The sequence below is a fragment of the Parastagonospora nodorum genome (genome assembly GCF_000146915.1).
Source record: "Parastagonospora nodorum SN15 chromosome Unknown scaffold_1, whole genome shotgun sequence".
Classification (NCBI taxonomy): Eukaryota; Fungi; Ascomycota; class Dothideomycetes; order Pleosporales; family Phaeosphaeriaceae; genus Parastagonospora; species Parastagonospora nodorum.
The window spans coordinates 1,517,248-1,536,807 of NW_001884549.1; the positions used below are offsets into that span (position 1 = coordinate 1,517,248).

Below are 19,560 nucleotides of genomic sequence, written 5' to 3' on the forward strand. Positions count from 1 at the left end.
GGCGCTTCGGACGACACCGTCTTAATATGATTTGAGTCATCTTCACGAGCTTCGAGAAAACGTGGGGTGACGAAAGAGACGCCTTGGTGGAGACTAGCGTCTTTCGGCGAACCCGGAGGTTTGAGCTCTTTCATTCGACGGACTCAACATATCAGCGTGAAGGTCTTCGTCCTGAACTGATCTGAATACCATACCATCATTCTCATATCGCTAGGCACGCCTTGAGTCTCTCTCTAAGTTCAGATTGCGGCCCAACTCCGTCCGTCTTCGTCCGTCTTACCACCGGTACACGTGCATTGTAGTGGCGACTTGTAGCGGAACTCCATCTCAGTCTTTGTCTGCGTTCTTAAAACACAACACCAGTACAATACACTGTGGTCTGAACTCAGATATCCAACTCAGCTCTCGCGGCGATAGGCGATACTTGAACACACTGAACATACCAGCTTCGCTCTAGTATTCGCACGGACGAACATCGGAGTCTGTCGCTGTATAACAGTTAATCACCTGCATCAAAGTGATCTAGAAACATTTTACCAATCCACGGAGCTGCTTGAAGCAAATTCATTAAAGTACGATCTTAGTCTTGAACACAGTCCCCAAACCACAAACAAGCATCGCCATCATGGTCGCCATCGAAGATATCCGCGCCAGCAACTCAGCCCTGAAGTCCTTCCCTGCCAACCTCGTCGCCGTCTTCGTGGGCGGAACCAGTGGAATAGGCCTCTACACAGCCCGCGAACTCGTCCGTAACACCATTTCACCCCGTCTCTACCTCATCGGTCGCAACCAGACTGAAGCCACCAAGATCATCGAGGAGCTAAAAACCATCAACGCTTCATCCGAAATCTCTTTCATCCAAAAGGATGTCTCCCTCCTCAAGAACGTCGACGAAGCATGTCAAGACATCAAAGCGAAAGAGAAGCAAGTCAACCTCCTCTTCATGACATGCGGATATGTCACCTTCCAAGGGCGAACCGAAACACCCGAGGGCCTCGATAAGAAATTCGCCTTGCATTACTACACACGCATGCGCTTCATCAACCAGCTCCAACCCCTCCTCGACGCTGCTGCAAACGCCAAGACTTTCTCGCGCGTCGTGTCTGTCCTGGACCCCCAGCCCGGTCTCAAAATGGCGCCCAAGTGGTCGGACTTGAGTCTCAAAACGTCGTTTTCGTTGAAGAATTGTATGGTGAATGCCACAGGCATGACAAACCTCGCGTTCTACAGTCTGGCGAGCAAGAACCCTGGCACTTCCTATATCCACGCGTACCCCCACATCGTCGACACAGGCGCTGGAAGAGACGCTTTCGGCGCGTTTGAACCAGTTGCGAAACCCCTCATGTGGCTGTTGAGAATGGCCATGCAAGTCAAGCCTATCGAGAGTGGCGAGCGTCACTTGTACGCTTCTACGAGTCCAACTTTCGCGCCGAAAGCAGCGGGCGAGAGTGTCAAAGACGCAGCAGTAGGGAGTGATGCTGTCAAGGGAAGTGGAAGCTATTTGCTTTATTGGAATAATGATATTCTGGAGGATAAGCCTGTTGCGAAGAAGATGCGGGAGGAAGGCAAGGAGAAGGAGGTTTTGCAGCACACAGAAGAGGTGTTTAAGAAGATTTGCGATGAGGGTGGGAAGTATTAGATATCGTCTTGTTTTTGAAAATCTTTCGAATCAGGGTGCTAGGAGTTGGATACTTTAATTGTTGTATGTATACCCTGAATGCCATCTTCGCACATACCTCGCCTCGCGCCCATTTACCCTCATCGCAAAACAATCCATCAAGTCCTCACCCTCCACTATCCATCCCACATAGCGCCCTCGCATCGAGCCCCATCTCCAACAAACATCCCACACCCATCCCACCCCGCAGCCACGGGATGCCCAAAGCGGTAACCCCCCGACGCCTTGCCTAGCTTCCCCGCAAACAACGCGAAAGGCAAGCCCATGATGCCAACATTGCGCGCGGCCAGGGCTCCGAGATAGGCCGCTATCAGATGACCCGAGTGGGAACGTACGATTCTGTCTTTGCCGGTGGGCTTGCGCTTGGGAAAGTGTTTAAATAGGGAGACGTCCGGCGCCCCCGGAATGAAGGTTCCAATCCTCGATATAGAAAACGTTCACACACCTGCGTAAACTCACCGGTCCATCGTGCCTTCGAATTGAGCGCAGAGAAAGCAAGGGGAAAAGTCCAATCTCTTAGTCTGAAGAAAGATATACAATGTCCAAAACAACAGGGCTCCCCGAATTCAGCCTCGCAGGCAAAGTCGTCCTCGTCACCGGCGCAGCACGCGGCCTAGGTCTCACACAAGCCGAAGCATTATTAGAAGCCGGTGCAAGAGGTGTGGATTTTATCCTTCACCCTCGCATGCCCAAATCCCCCATTGCTAATGTCCAAAATTAGTCTACGCCCTCGACCGCCTCCCCGAGCCCTCCCCGGACTTCCACACCATCGCCGCGCGCGCCGCCTCCGAGCTCAACACCTCGCTATCCTACTGCCAAATCGACGTGCGCGATGTGACCGCGTTGAACAAGGTTGTCTCTGGGATAGCTGACGCCGAGGGGCGTCTGGATGGACTGATCGCCGCAGCGGGGATCCAGCAGGAAACCACTGCGCTGGACTACACGGCCGAAGATGCGAATCGCATGTTTGAAGTCAATGTGACGGGTGTGTTCATGACGGCGCAGGCGGTTGCGAAGCAGATGATTCGGTTTGGCAAGGGGGGGAGTATTGTTATGATTGCGAGTATGAGTGGGAGCATTGCGAATAAGGTAACGTCTCGCCCTGTCCCTGTTTTCAATGTCCCTACTGACAGTTACTTGTAGGGATTGATCTGCCCTGCGTACAATGCTTCCAAAGCCGGTGTCATTCAATTAGGCCGCAACCTCGCATCTGAATGGGGCGTGCACAACATCCGTGTCAACACCATCTCGCCAGGATACATTGTAACGGCCATGGTGGAGGAGCTGTTTGTCAAGTTTCCTGAGAGGAAGGTAGAGTGGCCGACGCAGAATATGCTGGGAAGACTTAGCAAGCCGGCGGAATACAGGGGTGCTGCCGTGTTCTTGATAAGTGATGCGAGCAGCTTCATGACGGGGTCAGATCTGAAGATTGATGGAGGGCATAGTGCGTGGTAGCGGGAGAATGAGTGAAACAGAATTAGGGATTTAATTAGTCTAATACGAATTTCTCAATCCGTGTCCGTGTCGTGATGGGAGATCATAAGCTCGGGGTCGGGATCCTCGTCGTCGGTGTCGTATAGTTTCGGCTTCGGTAGGGAGGGCTTGGGCGGCGATCGAACGATCCTGATTGCAGACCCTGTCATCTCTTCTTGTGGGGTTCCTGCATCGTTGAAGTCCAGCAATTCATTCATCGCCTTCTCTTTGCCCTTTCGGTTCACTCCTAGCGTGTCCTCCAGCATGGCCTTGCCTTGTACGAAAGCCTCAAGCTCTGCTCCAATAGCACACACAAGCAGATTCCACTCCTTTGAAGTAGCCAGCTCGAGCTTCTCCTCAAGAAAGGAAATGGTGGTTTCCAGCTGGTCCAGCAGGAGCGAAGGATCTGGCGCATTCTTACGACCAGCGTCCTGCATAAAACTCTGCAACGTTGTCTCGTACTCTGCTACCTTGTTTATCACATCGTTCCACATGATTGCACCCTCGTCAAGCGCCCCGCGGTCTGCATCGAGCTCCGTACACTTTTCAGCCAAGCTTGTATATTCATCACTCCAGTATTCGCGTGCCATTCCGAGTGTTCGTCGTTTAACGGGAAGTGCGTGGAACGGCGTCGAGGACAGCGGTACGTGATTGATATCTGGCGGACGCGCGAGGAAGTCGGAGACCTCTCTATCGAGTAGAGACAAGGAAGTTTTGTATGACGACAAGCGGGCTTCAACAGAATTCTCGGTATCTGCAAGCTCGTTCAGGACGCGCCGGTGTCTTCGCTTGAGAACCCGCAGTTCCTCCTCTTTTTGTCTGATTTCCTGTTCGAGTTTGGAAGCTTCAGTCTGCAGTGACTGCGTTTTTGCGCCAGCATCCTCGCTTTGTATGTCTGTGATCTTCTTCTCCAACCGCACGCGCTTCTGTGCCCAAGCCTCTAGCCTCTCCACTGTGAGCTGGAGTTCCTTCAGGTCCTCCTCGAGCAGGTCTAGTTCCTCGGCCCTGACTCCAGCGAGCTGGCGCACACGTCTTGATATGCCCAACCTTGCAGCATTTAAGCCGACTTTCTTCTTCTTTGGCTGATGTGTATCCGGCTCGTTGCCTGCGCTTCTATCGCTCGATCGTACACTGCTGACTGTGGGCGTCGTGCTGCCGGCCGACATTTGGCCATCTGATGTGGACTCTTGCATAGATAAACCGCTCATCAAGCCGTCGGCCTGCGCGTCCAAGAGCTCTTGTAGCTGCTGTTCGAGATGTCGCGCACGCCTCTGCAGTGCGAGCAGGTCGTCGGGGACACGTGGAGGTGGCGACAAGCTCGTTTTCGGTGCGCTCCATAGTACAGATGACGTTACTGGGGGTGGTATGCGCGGCGATGGTGGAGAACTGTACGTGGGAAGCTCATGGTCGCGTGCGTGTGGATCCTCAAAGGATCTACGAAACTTCGGAGGAGGTGAGAAGGAGCCGAGCACTGAATTAAATAATGACATGGTAGTGTTGTTGTTACGATCTTAGTGTTGAAGGAAGAGGCATGGAGCGTGTCAGTCTCGAGATGTTGGTGCGTGGACTGAGGCGAGCGCGTTGAGTTGCGGCTACCTACTGCATGTGAACAAATCACCAGACAGTATCGTGCCGACACGCATAACGGAGAGCTTCGTAGGCGGCAACACCCCGATGAAACCACAGACCGCAAACACAGCAACCCTACGCTCCTCTGGCTAGATGCAAACTGGCAGCTAATTCAAGTTGCTTGTTCGTAGTTCGCTCCTGTTTCGCTAATCCACGTTGACGATTTGGAGATTTCTTAGTCAGCCATCGACATTTCAGCTCTGAGCAGATCCAAATATGAGAAGATGATCTCGCACTAACATACAATGCCCACGCGACATATTAAAAACAAGTATCGACCGGAGCTGGAATCAGTACACTTTTAATATGTAGTTTGGTGGTGACGAAAGGCGGTCGTGTATGAGCGACAGGGGTCCTCTCTAACGAACAGCCCCGCTACGCACTAGCGCCGGGCACAGACCGTCTCCCACATTGAGGTTCGAATTTCGTCTATCCTCGAATTTCGACGTCGCGACACCAGCTAACCTTAGGATTACCATATTGTACGTCTACACATACCGCCATTCGCGAAGAAGCTCCTCTGACCACACAATTACAGCAGCCGTCCTACCAAACTACATACAAAATGGCTGATGCAGGAGCACCTCGCGGCGGCGGTGGATTCGGATCTCGCGGTGACCGTGGTGGTGACCGTGGCCGGGGCCGTGGACGCGGACGTGGTCGCCGTGGCGGCAAGAGCGAGGTATACACAAGCATATTTTGAGGAAATTGGGCAGAATTGACAATTGTCACAGGAGAAGGAGTGGCAGCCTGTCACCAAGCTCGGTCGTCTCGTAAAGGCCGGCAAGATCAAGAGCATGGAGGAGATGTATGTTTACAGCGTTGCGCGTACCGCGCGGCATATTGACTGACATCTGCCAGCTACCTCCACTCTCTGCCCGTCAAGGAGTACCAGATCGTCGACTTCTTCCTCCCCAAGCTCAAGGACGAGGTCATGAAGATCAAGCCCGTCCAGAAGCAGACCCGTGCCGGTCAGCGTACCCGCTTCAAGGCCATCGTTGTCATCGGTGACTCTGAGGGCCACATCGGTCTCGGTATCAAGACCTCCAAGGAAGTCGCAACTGCCATCCGCGCCGCCATCATCATCGCCAAGCTCTCCGTCGTCCCCATCCGAAGGGGTTACTGGGGTACCAACCTTGGTGAGCCTCACTCTCTGCCCACCAAGGAGAGCGGAAAGTGCGGTTCCGTCACCGTCCGTCTTATCCCCGCCCCCCGTGGTACCGGATTGGTCGCATCGCCCGCTGTCAAGCGCCTCTTGCAGCTTGCTGGTGTCCAGGACATCTACACTGCCTCGGCTGGTTCCACCAAGACCCTCGAGAACACACTGAAGGCTACCTTCGTTGCTGTCGCAAACTCATACGGCTTCCTCACACCAAACCTTTGGGCCGAAACTAAGCTCATTCGGAGCCCACTTGAGGAGTTCAGCGATGTCTTGCGTGAGGGCAAGAGGTACTAGACGGTTTCTGGCGATTCGGGTCTTTTTCAGCATTCCAGGGTTATGGCGTGAGGTAATGCATTCGGGACCTCAGTTATGCATCTGACGACTGAGCTGGGAAACTGGCACGAAAATGAACAACTTCATTCCACCATTCAAAATGCGTTTCTTACCCATGTGATGCCTGTCTGATCTGCTTGCTGCTGTCTCAATAAGCCTTCTGAAGGCCTGAAAAGCAAATCCTGTGTCGCTACGTTTTGTACTGCTGCCCATGACGCTCCGACAAGCCTGGTCCTGCCCAATACCATCTGAACCATAGAATTTGCTAAGTTTAGTGCTGGCTGCGTGTAAGCGGACGTTGGTGTGAATCCAGGCAAGCGGTGTCGCTCCTCCCTCATGAAGAGCTCCACTCCACAACATTGTTCAGAGCACCAAGATTTTGAACTTCGCACGCCACACAAGGAGAACAGCAAACAGAAACTCGCACTTAACCCAGGCTGATCGCGCAGGTCTGCGTCTTACTCTCGCGTCCTACTATACATTCCAATATCCTATGATCATTATACACTCTTCGACGATGCTAGCAATTAAACTTCTGGAGTCGTTCGCAGCTTGTAACCGCAGTCTTCGTGAATCTTTTCGGGTAGCGTGGCATTCTTCCTTCGTTCAGTTATTCCTGAAATATATTACACTTTGGAGAGCGTGTGTAAAACTCTCCGAATCTGCAACTAAGGTGGCTGTGCAGCGACCCACTTCACTTGGTTTCCCGCAGCGATCCTTTGCAAGCCCACATATCATTCTGAGAGAATCCTTTGCGACATTCTATTTCATCTTGGTGCATCTGACACATGCAGATCCAATAAATGAGCTTTGTTTTGATCTCCATACTCTGGATAGGTTACGCTTTAACTTCACCAGATCTGTACCCCCGCTCGTATCGGACTAAGGCATAGTGTGAGGTATAGTGTCAATGGATGACCATATGGATGTTTACCGTCTTCACTGCTTATATCAATCACCATGACTACTGAGCAGACGATATCCTGCCTCTACCACCCTCTACCATCCAATCACATCCGGGTCTTACTGCTTGAAGATCTCGCCAGCGGGGGTAATTCAAGCACGACCACACAAGAAGGTGGACCCCTCGTTACTCTACTCAAAACTATTTCCCTGGATGAAGTGCAACACAGTCCAGATGACTATTCCGCGCTATCTTACTGTTGGAAGGGCTACTCCGCAAGTGCGCAGGAAGAAGAAGAGACAAAGTATATCCGCTGCAATGATCATCTGGTGCCCATTCGCCCGAACTTATACTCAGCTTTGTGGCACATTGCCAAATATCAAGATCGCACAGTGTCACTTTGGGTAGACGCCCTGTGCATAGATCAATCGAGCATTGAGGAAAGAAGTCAACAAGTCTTCCTAATGGGAGATATCTACAAAAGCATGGGTTCAGTCATTGCATGGCTCGGTTCCGAAGGTGAACGAGTTGCCACTCTTTTTAAGACTCTGGCCGACTGCGCGAAGAACAACAAGCTTCACTACAGATGGGGGTTCTCAGAAGAAGAAGACACACTCTATAGTGTGGAAGCCGGTGTGACGTATGTGCGCTACTGCGGCTGGTTTGACAGAGTGTGGACGTTTCAAGAAATCTGTCTCGCAAGACACGCAAAATTAATCGTTGGAACACAAAGCCTTGACTGGGAGACGTTCACTACGGGCTGGAAGCACCTCTACGGATTCGAGCATACCAGGCACATCACAGCGAAGCTCAACAACATTGCGACAGTCCGTACCGATGGCGGCAACCTCCTACAGCTCCTCAAATCTGTCTGGAACAGACATGCATCAAACCCAAAAGACAAAGTTTACGGCGTTCTCGGCCTCTACCGCGGTAGTATCTTCATCACACCAAACTACAACACGTCTATACGGGAAGTCATGGTCCAGGCAGCTAAAGCCATCGTTGAAGAAACCCAAAACCTCGACATCTTACATCACGCATGGGCCAGATGTGTGGAAACAAAAAGTATAGCCGGAGACGAAAAACTTCTCGGCTCCATGTCTGAACCACGCCAGCCTACATGGACGCCAGATTGGGTCCATCCCACCGCCGACGATCGAATAGCGAAAGACCTCGCATCCTTACCAAAGCTGGAATTTACAAACATACACCCCTCATTCACTTTCAACGTCAAGTGGAAAGGCGAGCACCTTGTAGCCAGGGGACTCGCACTGGGCCGAAGAGCAGACGCAGGCCAAGCGTCCAACTTCCAACAGAGAGAAATGTTACCATTTCCAGACTGCGCATTCACACACACAACCCCCGCTTTCTCCTCTTCACAAAATCTCCGAACTGCATTCAAGAACCTCGAGCAGACTAATCCGATGCCCATGACGGATATACCCACCTTCGCATCCGCCGTCAAACGCCATGACGAGGGCAGATGCATGTGCCCAAACCAGCCGGGCTCATGGACCGTTCTACGCGACGAGTGGCGCGCAGCACATGGCTACTTCGATTGGATCGTCGTGCTATTTGGTGCACGCACGGCTGTGACTTTGAGGCCGAACTGGGTCTTGCATGAAGAAAGCAAGTTTGACGGGACGTTTAGGCTGACGGAGACGTTGGAGCATGAGGCGGTTGAGTCTGGAGGAGATTTGCTGGATGTGTATGGGCAGTTTGGAGCAGGGGGAGGTGCGTTGGGCGGGATGAGCTGTGCATGGGGGGAGTTTGAGATTAGGTAGGGAGGGGAAGGGGGGTTGCCGGGGCACGAGGGAAACGAGCATAGGTTTGGAGACATGGGTGAGTACCTTGAGCAACATGTCTCGTACAAACAGTAAAATCCAATGGTATTGTCCAACCCATTCAAGTCAGAATCCCACCCTTACCATCCAATAAATAATCCCTAGCGAATGTTTAATGTTACCCCCCCGAATGTGTCCTGACACACCTATCAGGACCACACAGAAGTAAATATGCAAGCCAAAAGACAACCGACAACCATGTACACGGCCATCCATAGATAAGAAGAATCAGAAGAAGTAGAGTCATATTCTCCAGCGTTCACCGAAGCACAGAGAAGTAACGCCATGCGAAAAAGGTATATCGAGTTCAGAAAACCCCAAAGGGGAAAAAAACGCTAGGAAACATGATGGGCATAAAGAAGAAGACTCAAAAAGTCCGCAGTGGCGTGGAGGGTCCACTCAACCAGAGATCTGAAGCATCATTAGGCAAACGACCAGTGGGGTCACTCAGCGACGCTCACCCGTCTCCTGCGCCCCCGACTCCCGCCTTCAGGTCGTTGCGCAAGGACATCTCGAAGCTGTGGGTCGTCCTTGTCCTTATCCACATGGTGGACGCGTACATGTCTATTTCACCACACCGTTAATTACATTATCCGGCACAAGTATTGGGGAAAGTGCATACCTCTGCAGATTATCCGGTCTCGGATACTTGTGTTCGCGATCCGGGCAGAACGGACACACATAACCGGGCGACTGATGCACGAGGCCATGGCGAATCATTTCGTTTTTGCGCTTGAAGCCCTTGCCGCCTTCGGAGCGCGGGCAACCTTGGACCGGGCAGTAGTGTGGTCGATTTTGGCTGTGCACATTTGTGTGGGAACTAGACAAACCAGATTAGTATCTAGGCTTACAAAAATGCGCCAGCTCGGAAGGTACTCACTTCAGCAAATACTGCGTCTGAAACGGCAACGCATTGCACCCGGGATAATCGCACCGAAACGTCCCCAGACTATGCTGGCCCATCGACTGCATTCCCGAACCATTCGGCGGCGGCAAAATGATCGCGCCAGAAGCAGCCAAAGTACCGTCTAGGCTCATATGTCGCGGCCGCTGCTCAATCGGCGTCTGCTGACTGCCCGGACTTGGACCGTCTGAGCTCTGGTATCCTTCACTGTTTGAAGTCGAATCTAGCCTTTGAGGATATCTCCCGGTTTCTGATGCTTGGGATGGGCGTCTGTTGTCGACGCCAAAGACGCTACCGCCTCCTGAGCGCAAGAACATGTCGCCGCGTTGTGCGTCGCTGTTTGCGCTCATGGGAGAAGATGCGCTGAGCGGGAATGGAGATACGGGCGTGTGTGCATGTGAGCTTATGGACATTTGCCCGGACTCGTGATGTTGGGGATTGTGTCAACGACGATATTGATTGTCGATGAACCAGACCGTTTGGCCTGCAATCTTCACTTATAGATGCTGACCGTGCAAGGTCTCCAACCATGAGTGAAATCGGGGGCAGAGATTGTGATCCAGCTGGCGAGGGAGCATCATTCAAAGGCGTCTGAGGCTGAATGCTAGGGAGTCTGTTCTCCGATTGGGGAATTTGCAATTGATGAAGACCAGTAGACAGCTCATCGTGTATTGCAGAGGAATTTCTGCGCTGATTCGTTACATCGGCGGCGGGCGAGGGTGAATGTATCGCGAAGGCGACTCCAGTCATAGACTTTCCGTCACTAGAGATATGCCGCATACCATTCGGTAGTGAGCCCGCATGAGATATCTCTGAAGTACGCCTGTCTGACAAGAAAGGACTTTTCTTAATGTCTTCTTCTAGCACCGAGTCTCTATGGGTAGAAGTTGCAGTCGGTTGGCCAGGCGCAGCGAATGTGCCTTTGGCCGGCTGCAGCATGCTGAAAGGCTGCGTACCCGATCGTGGTACCGGACTGACATGAGTAGCCGAAGAAGGCGCGGTCGTGTTCGGAGATTGATCTTCCATGCCTTCGTCTTCTTGACCAGACGATTCCGTGTCAGAATTAAGAGCGTGCTGACTGACTTGTTGGGCAATGTCGGGCTGATTCGGTGCCATTTCCCGGATCAAAACCCAGTCGCCCTGCGTCGGCCGCGTCTTGCGTCGATTAGCCTTCTTCTGTCGTCTGGAAGGAGAACTAACTGGCGGATGGAGGACTTTGGTGACCACAGGCTCTGGCGACGGTGAAGGGGCCGCTTTTGGATAGACTTGTATGAGACCGGGACTTCCTGGACAGAAATCTTCTTCCGAGTACAATTCGTCAGTCATGGAGACTGACAGCCGGAAGCCAGGAGCGCGAGTAACTGCAAGGGTAGTATTCTATCGCAACGAGGCTTCTCGTATACCCCGCAGGTCAAGGCAAGGTAGCGGAGAGAGCGAGTGTCACGGTGGACGAAAGCAACGGCTGTCTGAAGCAAGGTCAGCATTGCATGAGAATGCATTCGTCGTGCTGGCAGTATTGTTGTCGAATGTAAGTGCAATGTGCAGTGAGCGACAGGTTGACATATAGGCTATGTGGAGAACAATTTGAGGACGCAGCTACGAGGACGACAAGGCTGCAGGCGGTGCGAGTTGCGAGCCAGACACAGCTGCAGAGAAGATGCGCAAGATAAGGAAATCGTTTTTCTGGTATGCGAGAACAGTTGACAGTGGAGAATGAAATCAAAAGCATGATTAAAATTGGAGACAGCGCTTGGGAGCGACGCGCGAGGGTCTGCGGCTCTGCCGGTGAAAAACATACCCGAGGGGTGCCAGTGCGACGACTACTTTTCAGCCTCAAGGCGGTGTTTGAGGGTGCCGATCGCGAGCATACAGTCAACCAAGGCGCGGGTAGAATGCTGGGCCGGTCACAATGCGCATGGGTGATGTCGACTGTCAGTGAGGCTCGACAAGCCTCACAGCAGTGAGAGGGACGTTTGGAGGACTCAAGGCCAGCAGCGCTGGCGCTGCAGAGGAGGCTGATGCGGGGGGTTCTTGAATAATAGGCCGTGGCCCTGGGCGGATCTCGGACGGCAATACGGCGCTCGGTGGGAGCCCTGACGACAACGGCGGGCGAGCACGTGGTGCGTGGTTGGGAACAGCGTCGGTATAGCCTCAGCTTTCAGAGCAGGTAGCAGAGAGGATGGCAGCATGCGAATCTGTCCGACAGCTCGTCCTGACCGCGGCCTTCCTCTTGGAGGCGCAGCGGGAGCCAGGCTTACCTTACAGCCTCCAGCCTCCAACCACGAGCGATACGTGCGGCTCAAGCAGGGCGCGAGCACGGACATTCCCCGCTTTCTGCTCTCCCATGGGGAATCGGTGGAGTCTCGTCCGAAGCAGCTTGAGACGGACCCAGAACTGCTAGGACTGCCTAATCCTGGGACGCTCGCATTCTGGCCCAAACGCCAGCGACAATCACTTCGCCCGCTGCTGACCTGCCCCGTTGCTGATGTTCGTGCTGCAGCAGTCGCTCACCGATGCACAGTGCGGCGTGGGCCGTTGGACGGGGGCGTCACAGGCGACTTGCAGCACGCGTGCGTCTGGCTAGCGACGTGGAGAATATATTGGTCGTCCAGTGACAGGCGCGAGACGCCGTGAAGTGTCCTATTATGTGTGCGTATCGGGCGATTGTTGACTACACTCGCATGTGCAACTGCATGCCATGCCTATTTCCCCTCTCTCTGCAACTCTGCCGCAACTATTTTTGCCGTCGCTTGCAATGCCTGGCCTATCATACACTCTTGTGATGTGCCTACGGCCGTCTATGCTGCTCAAGAAATGCTGCATCTACGCTATAAAAATGTACTGAAGTTGTTCAGAACCCTTACGGCACGCCCGCCAACCCCCATGCTGCGGCTCAGCTAGCGAAGAGGAAAACGCCAAAAAGCAAATTCATTGGCTGATAAAGCAATGTCTCAGCCAGAAACGACATCTACCACGAAAAGTCGTCCAATCCCATTTTGCCCTCACCGTGCAGCGCGCGATCACGCATTCGGCTTGCCAGAGAATCCTGGGATACCCGTCCACTTGGCTGGCATTTTCGGACGCCCGAAGTTCTCATCCAGGTCGAGAATAACCTTGAGAGCATTTCGGCTGCGGAGGTAGGGCAGGGGTGCTGTCGCCTCGGAGAAACCTACGGTCGGCTCAAGGCTCGATTCAGATGAAGCGGAGCCGGGCATCGGCAGAGCTAATTAGACGTATTAGTATGCTGTCAGATCATGAGTCGAAAGGGGACATACCTCGCTGCAGCACCTCGTAACCAGCTAGAGTGAAACCGAATTGCGGCGATGAACGCATGATACGAGCTGGCCCACCCTTGAAGAAGGCCTTGAACCCTTCCTGCCGATAGATGGTCTGCGCAGCATGCCGGAGGCCGTTGTATGAGACCTCGCCCTTGCGCGCCTCTACTTGTAACCGGGTCTTGATGACATCGCATGGCGTGGTGAGATACGCGGCAGGCATGCCGGCAATAGCACCGGCCGTCAACATCTGGACCACACCCAGTGACTTCTGCGGGCTTTCGCCAAAGAAGTCTTTCTTCAAATGGCTGTACGAGGGAAAGTAAATGGCAGAGAAGGGGACTACCTGACGTGAGCAATATGTCACACTTATGAGTACGTTGAGACTTACCATCACGGAGCAAGCAGGCACTCGCTCCCTTGTAGAGACCCACAAGACCCAGATTCTTGACAATCCACATCGCAGATCGCCTGGGGGCGCCTTCCACATTCTTTGCAATCTCGCCCTGGATCTGGAGGCGAATCTTGACAATTTCGAGCGGGTTCGTGAAGACAACTTGACATGCACCAGCGGTGCCACCAGCGAGAATCTCATGCGGTAGTCTGATCTGACCAGTTGACTTGTCCGTCATTTTGCCACGAACGAGGTCATTCACTGTAAGTTTGATGGCCTTTTCTGGGGCTACACCAACAAGCTGAGGAAGCACTCCAGAGTACAGTCCCGTGAAACCTTCATTCTTGATGACCTTCTTTGCGCAGTCAAGCGAGTTCTTGTAAAGCACGTGGCCTGCGCCTGAGCTTCTCTGGTTCTGCATTCGCGTCTTCACCAGATCGATGGGGTACACCATGAACGCACCGAAGGCACCGGCCAAAGAACCCAGCGCAAAGTGGTGAACAGACTCGAGGACATCGTGCCAGATTGATTTTGACTTTGCGAACACCTTTTGCCCAGCCTCAGATACTGCCTCAGCGCCGAGAGATGCTGCTGAGTGCCACGAGGGGTCCAGCACGCGAGCAAAGTCTCGCAGACTAAGTCTCCCAGAAGCCTCGTCCAGGCCGGCGAAATGAAACAGGATGTCTGCCTCCATAGGGGTGTATAGATTGAACCGGCTCAATCTTGCGGCCTCGTTGAGGAAGTCTGTGCGAGTAATCTTGCCATCGCCGCTCTTCAGCGTGGCATTCCGCACAATGAGCTCGACCATGTCCATCTGCTGGATCATGTTCTGGAAAGCGCGAACGTTGGCATAGGAAATCTTGCTGCCAACGGAGATGTTGCATAGGGTAGGCAGGTTTTCAAGAAGATAGTCGGAGAGTTTGTGACTTGCTGTTTCGCGTATGATGCGCTGGAAGTCTTCAGGCTCGATGAAACCGTCCTTGTCGCTGTCGAAGTGCGTGAAGCCCTGTCGCACTCTCTCACCCTGTAGCCCGCGGAGCATCTGGGCGAACTGAGGATACGTCATGGCATGCCTGTGCTTCTTGGAGCCGATGTAGAGCGCAGCCCACTCGCCCTCCCAGTTGAAGGGCAAGCTGCCCTCGGTCTTGTGCGCCTTCCATGTCTCGTAGAACTCGTCGAAGTTGATGTAGCCGGTGCGCTTCTTGTCAAAGAAGCGGAAGACGACCTCGTACTCGGCGTCGGGTTTCGCGAGGAGGTTCTGGAAGACGGACCAGTCATGGATGGTGACTCGGCCCTTGCGGTCGCGGTCGGCTACAGCAAACAGGATGCCGTACTGGTAGCGCTTGATTTTATGCTGTGGAGGGGCGCACCATGAGCTTCAAATCGACACATTGCAGACAGATAGATGGCTTACGTAGTCTTCGCTCTCCGGCGCGACCGCATCAATGAACTGATCCTCGGTCAGGAAGTATTCGCCCGTTGCCTCGTCCTTCTGGGCGTGCTTCATGAATGCTGCGCGAGTAAGCTGCGACAGCTGGGGCTCCTCGGTAGTCCCCAGCAGCACCTCGCCAACTTGCTCCGTCACCGATGCCATGATGAGGGATTAGCAGACGGTCCGGAATGACAGGATGCCAATTGGACGTGAGGCCTCTTAGATGATTGTTCTAGGGAGGGGAGATGACACGAATGGGATTTTGTGAGCTGGTGAGTCCACCAGCGAGCAGATTGTCCAGGGAGCTCGGGCGTTGCGAGCTTCGGAGCTAACGGTAAACAAAATTTAGTGACGGCGGGGATTCGGAGGAGACGTGGGGAAGGCACGGAAACAAATGCAAGCCGGTGGCAGATGTCAGGTCATACAGTCAAAGGCAACAGATCTGACATGACTGTCGATTGCAAGGTCCACAGCTGATTGCGATAATTCTCGCAGTATATTTTCTTATTCCTGGTGTCACACAACAAATCTCACCGCCGGATTAACTGCAGCCCTGGCTAGATTACCAAGCTGGGATTTCGATTGAGCCTCCCATGCGTGTCCCGAGCCTGATCTGGGGTGATCGATTGCTGCATGGATGCGACACTGTCGTGCGCACCCTGAGGCTGTGACATGCGACCACGGACCAAAGAAACTTTACGTAAAGCTCTAGCGTCGCCGCTCGTCCAGGAACGCGCATCTTGTTCCCATGGTTTGGACTGTCGCACTTCAGCGAGCAGATGCAGCAACAGCTTGACGTCATATTTAGTGTAATTTGACTCACGACGGGTACTACAAGGGAACAGAGATTGACATCCGTCTTCTGCTCGACGACTCCACGCTCGTCTTGCGACATCGGGTGCACTCGGACGACCAAAGTAGCGCTGGCTCTGGAGTCTGGGGAAGCGGAAGCGATTGCCTTATGCAGTAAAAACGTACAACTGCAAATCGGAGTTGGTCCGAGCAAATGTCTGTGATCGCGTCATGTCAGATGGGCCAAGATACAATAATGTACAGACGCTATGTAAAGAATATCTAGATGCTTCAAACAACGAGCCTTCCAGGCTCAATTTCCAAGACGCTCTTGACGCGCTCCAAGAAGATGCGTCCTCTCTTCTCGTCACCTTTGGGTACGCTGATGCTAAACACATTCAGGGGTCCAACAACGCCCTCCGCTCCGCCGACTGCACGTGCTTTGGTAGCGCGTGTGGAGGACTTCTTTGCAGTGAGAACATCGAATACATCTGGCTTTCTCAAGCCCGGTGCACGTGTTGTTGAAATGGTTGTAGGTGGAAGGGCAGTGACCTGAGGAACGAAGTGGCCGCGCGAATACTGCTTTCCAACCTTGTCGAGACCGAGTACGGCGTTAAACAGCTCATCAGCTGAGGGCTTTGCGGTCTTTGACTTTGGCAGCTCCTCGTTCGCAAGCTCTGTAGCGCGAGCGATGAAGGTCGAGAGCGGTAAGAAAACGCCAATCGAGTCTTTCACACGCTTCTGGCAGTCCATCACGGCCTTGAAAGAGATTGGTAGGGCTACCTCAACATCGGGCTCTTCGACAGGGAGAGCATCGTCAGCTACAGGCTTCTTGGCAGGAGCTTCCTTCTTTTGCATCACCTTGATGTTGGAGAGGTCAAGGTGAGACAGTGTCTTGAAGCGCTCAGCTGATTCCGAGGGGTATGAGTTCTGGATCTGGCCAACATAAGCCAGTACGTCGCCCTTCAGCAATCTGCCGTTGGGTCCTGTGGCTGGAATCTTGTCTGCCTCCTCCTTTGGCAGACCGTTGATCTTCAAAAGATGCTGCACCGAGGGGTACAGTGGGTACGTTTGCTTCTTGGCTTTGCCGCTGGAGGTGGACTTGGATGTGTCCGACGTTGCTGCCGGCTTGGAAGTTCGCTCTTCCTTGGGCACCGATTTCGACTCCTTTGGTTCTTCCTTAGGAGCTTCGGCCTTCTTCGGCGCTGAGCTGTCCTCAGCTGGGAGCTCTAGGGTGCTCACATCGTCGCCAGGCTCAGCCGTGACCGCTATCCGGCTGCCGACTTGGACCGCTTTCGATCCATCTCCTTGCTGTAGCCTCTGTCAGTCATGACTATACAGGCCTCTGTGCTGCCACGTACTATTATCTTTGCCAGAATTCCGTCATCTTGAGCCTCGACATCCATCTGCGCCTTGTCTGTCTCGATTTCGAGGAGCACGTCGCCAGCTGCGAATGAGTCGCCTGTTCATATCAGCGCCTGTGCAATTGAATGCCGTATTATCCCCGCATGCTCTTCTTTCGCTCGTGGCCTGCCAAAGTGAAGTATGGGTGCAAGTCGTACCTTCCTTGATCTTCCAGGTCGCGATATTGCCCTCGGTCATCGTCGGAGATAGTGCGGGCATATTCAGGTTTGCTGCAGCGAGCGAGGCCCGCGCGGGATGGAATGCTATATCGCTGTTAGTAGGCGTTTTGTGAGTCCGGCGCTGGTTGTTACTCACCTCTTCGTGCGCCATGATTGCGGGCTTGCTGCGTCGCAGCGCGCGCAGATACCCTGCAGACCGAAGCTAAGGAAGCCATAAGGACCGTTTGGCTGGAAGAAGTGGTCGCGCTTCCTGGCGTGCACGATAGAGAGCAGATCGGAGGGTCTTGAAATGTTGAGCACTAAGCTTCCCAGGACCCTGAGCTTTGGCCATCTCAACTTTTCGAGCGGAGCACTCCACCATCATCGGAAAGCCGATTGCTGCTGCATAGTTGCTTCTTTCATGTACGTGCTTCGAGAGCCTATCTCCTACCTATGAACTCAATACTAAGTACAGATTAGAATGTCTCCAGTCTCCCGGGGCTTCGCAGGCTTCCTACGCCAACAGTCTTTCCGATTGCCATCGTCATTGCGCGCCGCCGTCTTTGGAGGCCGCGAGCAGTTCTTCCAGCCAAATACGATACGAAACTCACGAAACTTTGGCTCGTCATTCCTACGCCGATATGAATACCAGTACAAGAGCCAACTCGCTCAGAAACCCAGCGTCTTCGTGAACAACGATCCAGTCCTGCGACAAGTTGCCCAGACCCGGCAGCCGGTGACAATCTACCGAGCACCGAAGAACAGATGGTACTATCTGAAGGTCTATGGAACTGCCGCATTGTGGATAGGCACGGGCGCATACTCAATCAAGTTCCAAGATGACGTTAAAGACTTGAAAGACCTGGCATTCTTCATTCGGCCCACCTACGTTGTAGTTGGGATCGGCTTCATCATCATCGGCTCCTCATATTTGTACAGCCCCTGTGAACCGGATGCGCGCCCTCGAGGTCTTACCGAGCATTCACGGAGGGCCGATGCAATTGCGCATGACAGTCAGATCGGCACCGTGGACCAAGGAGAGGGTGGTATTTGCAAACCTGGGAGGGCCAACGATCAGTGAGAAGACGAACCCAATGGTGGAAGAATTGATGGAAGCGGAGAGAGCGCGGAAGCAAAGTGTGTTCCAAGGCCTGGAGCATGAGTCCATTATCACACGTTCGTGGGAATATTCGGCGCGATGGGTGCATCAGAAGTGGACAAACTTCTTCCTCTCGTTCAAGTTCGCTGTGCTGCGATTCGGTATTGCAAAGGTCGAGGTACAGGGAGAGAAGTGGAAGATCGACTGCTCCGGATGGCTGCTCGAAGATGGCAAAGGTATGTTGCACCCTCGACACCTGATATTCATATACACAGCTGACGTCTTTTAGCGATCGATCGCTTGATACCAGAAGAGTAGGTGGCCGCCTGCGAGTACGATGTGAGCTTATGCTCCTGGCCCTCTCCAACGTCTACCCGCACGAACAAAGGTGCCGATGATCAGGTCAGATGTGATGTGATGTACGATTAATGTCAAATAGCACGGAGATTCTTTGTACATAATGCTTGTGTATAGATACGTTTCTCTTATTATACACACATTTTGCTTGGACCTACCTGGGCAGTAATAGCTTTCAAAGAGGCTGTAAGACGTACCTTGGTAGACCTTCCAGCGCATATCAAACGTACAAATGCATCAATGGAGAAGCTAGGAACAACGCTCGCAAGTTGGTGAGCCTTGTGTTGGTCAATTAATGCTCAAACTGGCCAAAGCAGGAATTACCACACGAGGGGCTCTGACGCCCAACATGTGGCGGGAAAAAGACCCGCAACTGCAAGTGCAAAGCTTCCGAGCTACAACCATGCAACAAAAAGGATAAAAGCTTCTGTACTGCTTTCGCAGAAGAACTGTACTATTGGACCGGGTCATACGACCAGACCCTGCTCTATTGCCAATGCGTAGTGATGAGTTCGTAACATTATGCGCATCCCAACTAATGGCCCCTTGTGAAATGCAACACCACACTGCTTAGTCACCACCATCACGACAACCACGAATTGATAAATTGTATCTGCCAACATTGCCGACGTTGAAGCTGCAGAAACACTCGTCATTTCAGGAGAGATGATATGCGTTATCCTGCAGCGCGACAAGGCGATAAACGCCTGGCTGATGGG

At 53.1% G+C, this 19,560-nt stretch overlaps 9 protein-coding genes across 9 annotated transcripts; 5 read left to right on the plus strand and 4 right to left on the minus strand.

Annotated features, from left to right (window-relative positions):
- Positions 1-625: 625 nt before the first annotated feature.
- SNOG_00670 (hypothetical protein) lies at positions 626-3,194 on the plus strand (the record flags this gene model as incomplete). Its single annotated transcript, XM_001791297.1, has 5 exons — positions 626-1,625; positions 1,940-2,009; positions 2,249-2,337; positions 2,400-2,767; positions 2,822-3,194. The coding sequence occupies 5 exons, from the start codon at positions 626-628 to the stop codon at positions 3,131-3,133; spliced, it is 1,839 nt and encodes a 612-aa protein (XP_001791349.1). The 3' UTR covers positions 3,134-3,194.
- SNOG_00671 (hypothetical protein) lies at positions 3,187-4,317 on the minus strand (the record flags this gene model as incomplete). The annotated part of the gene is made up of 1 exon (XM_001791298.1): positions 3,187-4,317. One exon carries the CDS (start codon positions 4,315-4,317, stop codon positions 3,187-3,189), a length of 1,131 nt encoding a protein of 376 aa, XP_001791350.1.
- Positions 4,318-5,232: 915 nt separating this feature from the next.
- Positions 5,233-6,376, plus strand: SNOG_00672 (hypothetical protein). Its single transcript, XM_001791299.1, has 3 exons — positions 5,233-5,462; positions 5,515-5,588; positions 5,642-6,376. The coding sequence occupies exons 1-3, from the start codon at positions 5,346-5,348 to the stop codon at positions 6,234-6,236; spliced, it is 786 nt and encodes a 261-aa protein (XP_001791351.1). The 5' UTR covers positions 5,233-5,345; the 3' UTR covers positions 6,237-6,376.
- Positions 6,377-7,664: 1,288 nt separating this feature from the next.
- Positions 7,665-8,966, plus strand: SNOG_00673 (hypothetical protein; the record flags this gene model as incomplete). The annotated part of the gene is made up of 2 exons (XM_001791300.1): positions 7,665-8,232; positions 8,254-8,966. 2 exons carry the CDS (start codon positions 7,665-7,667, stop codon positions 8,964-8,966), a joined length of 1,281 nt encoding a protein of 426 aa, XP_001791352.1.
- A 507-nt stretch (positions 8,967-9,473) lies between these two features.
- On the minus strand, positions 9,474-11,256 carry SNOG_00674 (hypothetical protein; the record flags this gene model as incomplete). Its single annotated transcript, XM_001791301.1, has 4 exons — positions 9,474-9,513; positions 9,649-9,825; positions 9,907-10,332; positions 10,442-11,256. The coding sequence occupies 4 exons, from the start codon at positions 11,254-11,256 to the stop codon at positions 9,474-9,476; spliced, it is 1,458 nt and encodes a 485-aa protein (XP_001791353.1).
- A 583-nt stretch (positions 11,257-11,839) lies between these two features.
- On the plus strand, positions 11,840-11,965 carry SNOG_00675 (hypothetical protein; the record flags this gene model as incomplete). Its single annotated transcript, XM_001791302.1, has 2 exons — positions 11,840-11,861; positions 11,889-11,965. The coding sequence occupies 2 exons, from the start codon at positions 11,840-11,842 to the stop codon at positions 11,963-11,965; spliced, it is 99 nt and encodes a 32-aa protein (XP_001791354.1).
- A 985-nt stretch (positions 11,966-12,950) lies between these two features.
- Positions 12,951-15,193, minus strand: SNOG_00676 (hypothetical protein; the record flags this gene model as incomplete). The annotated part of the gene is made up of 4 exons (XM_001791303.1): positions 12,951-13,099; positions 13,206-13,513; positions 13,575-14,953; positions 15,014-15,193. The coding sequence occupies 4 exons, from the start codon at positions 15,191-15,193 to the stop codon at positions 12,951-12,953; spliced, it is 2,016 nt and encodes a 671-aa protein (XP_001791355.1).
- A 921-nt stretch (positions 15,194-16,114) lies between these two features.
- On the minus strand, positions 16,115-17,557 carry SNOG_00677 (hypothetical protein; the record flags this gene model as incomplete). Its single annotated transcript, XM_001791304.1, has 3 exons — positions 16,115-17,134; positions 17,185-17,285; positions 17,386-17,557. 3 exons carry the CDS (start codon positions 17,555-17,557, stop codon positions 16,115-16,117), a joined length of 1,293 nt encoding a protein of 430 aa, XP_001791356.1.
- A 309-nt stretch (positions 17,558-17,866) lies between these two features.
- Positions 17,867-19,019, plus strand: SNOG_00679 (hypothetical protein; the record flags this gene model as incomplete). Its single annotated transcript, XM_001791305.1, has 3 exons — positions 17,867-18,318; positions 18,404-18,720; positions 18,760-19,019. 3 exons carry the CDS (start codon positions 17,867-17,869, stop codon positions 18,771-18,773), a joined length of 783 nt encoding a protein of 260 aa, XP_001791357.1. The 3' UTR covers positions 18,774-19,019.
- Between the last annotated feature and the right edge of the window lie 541 nt (positions 19,020-19,560).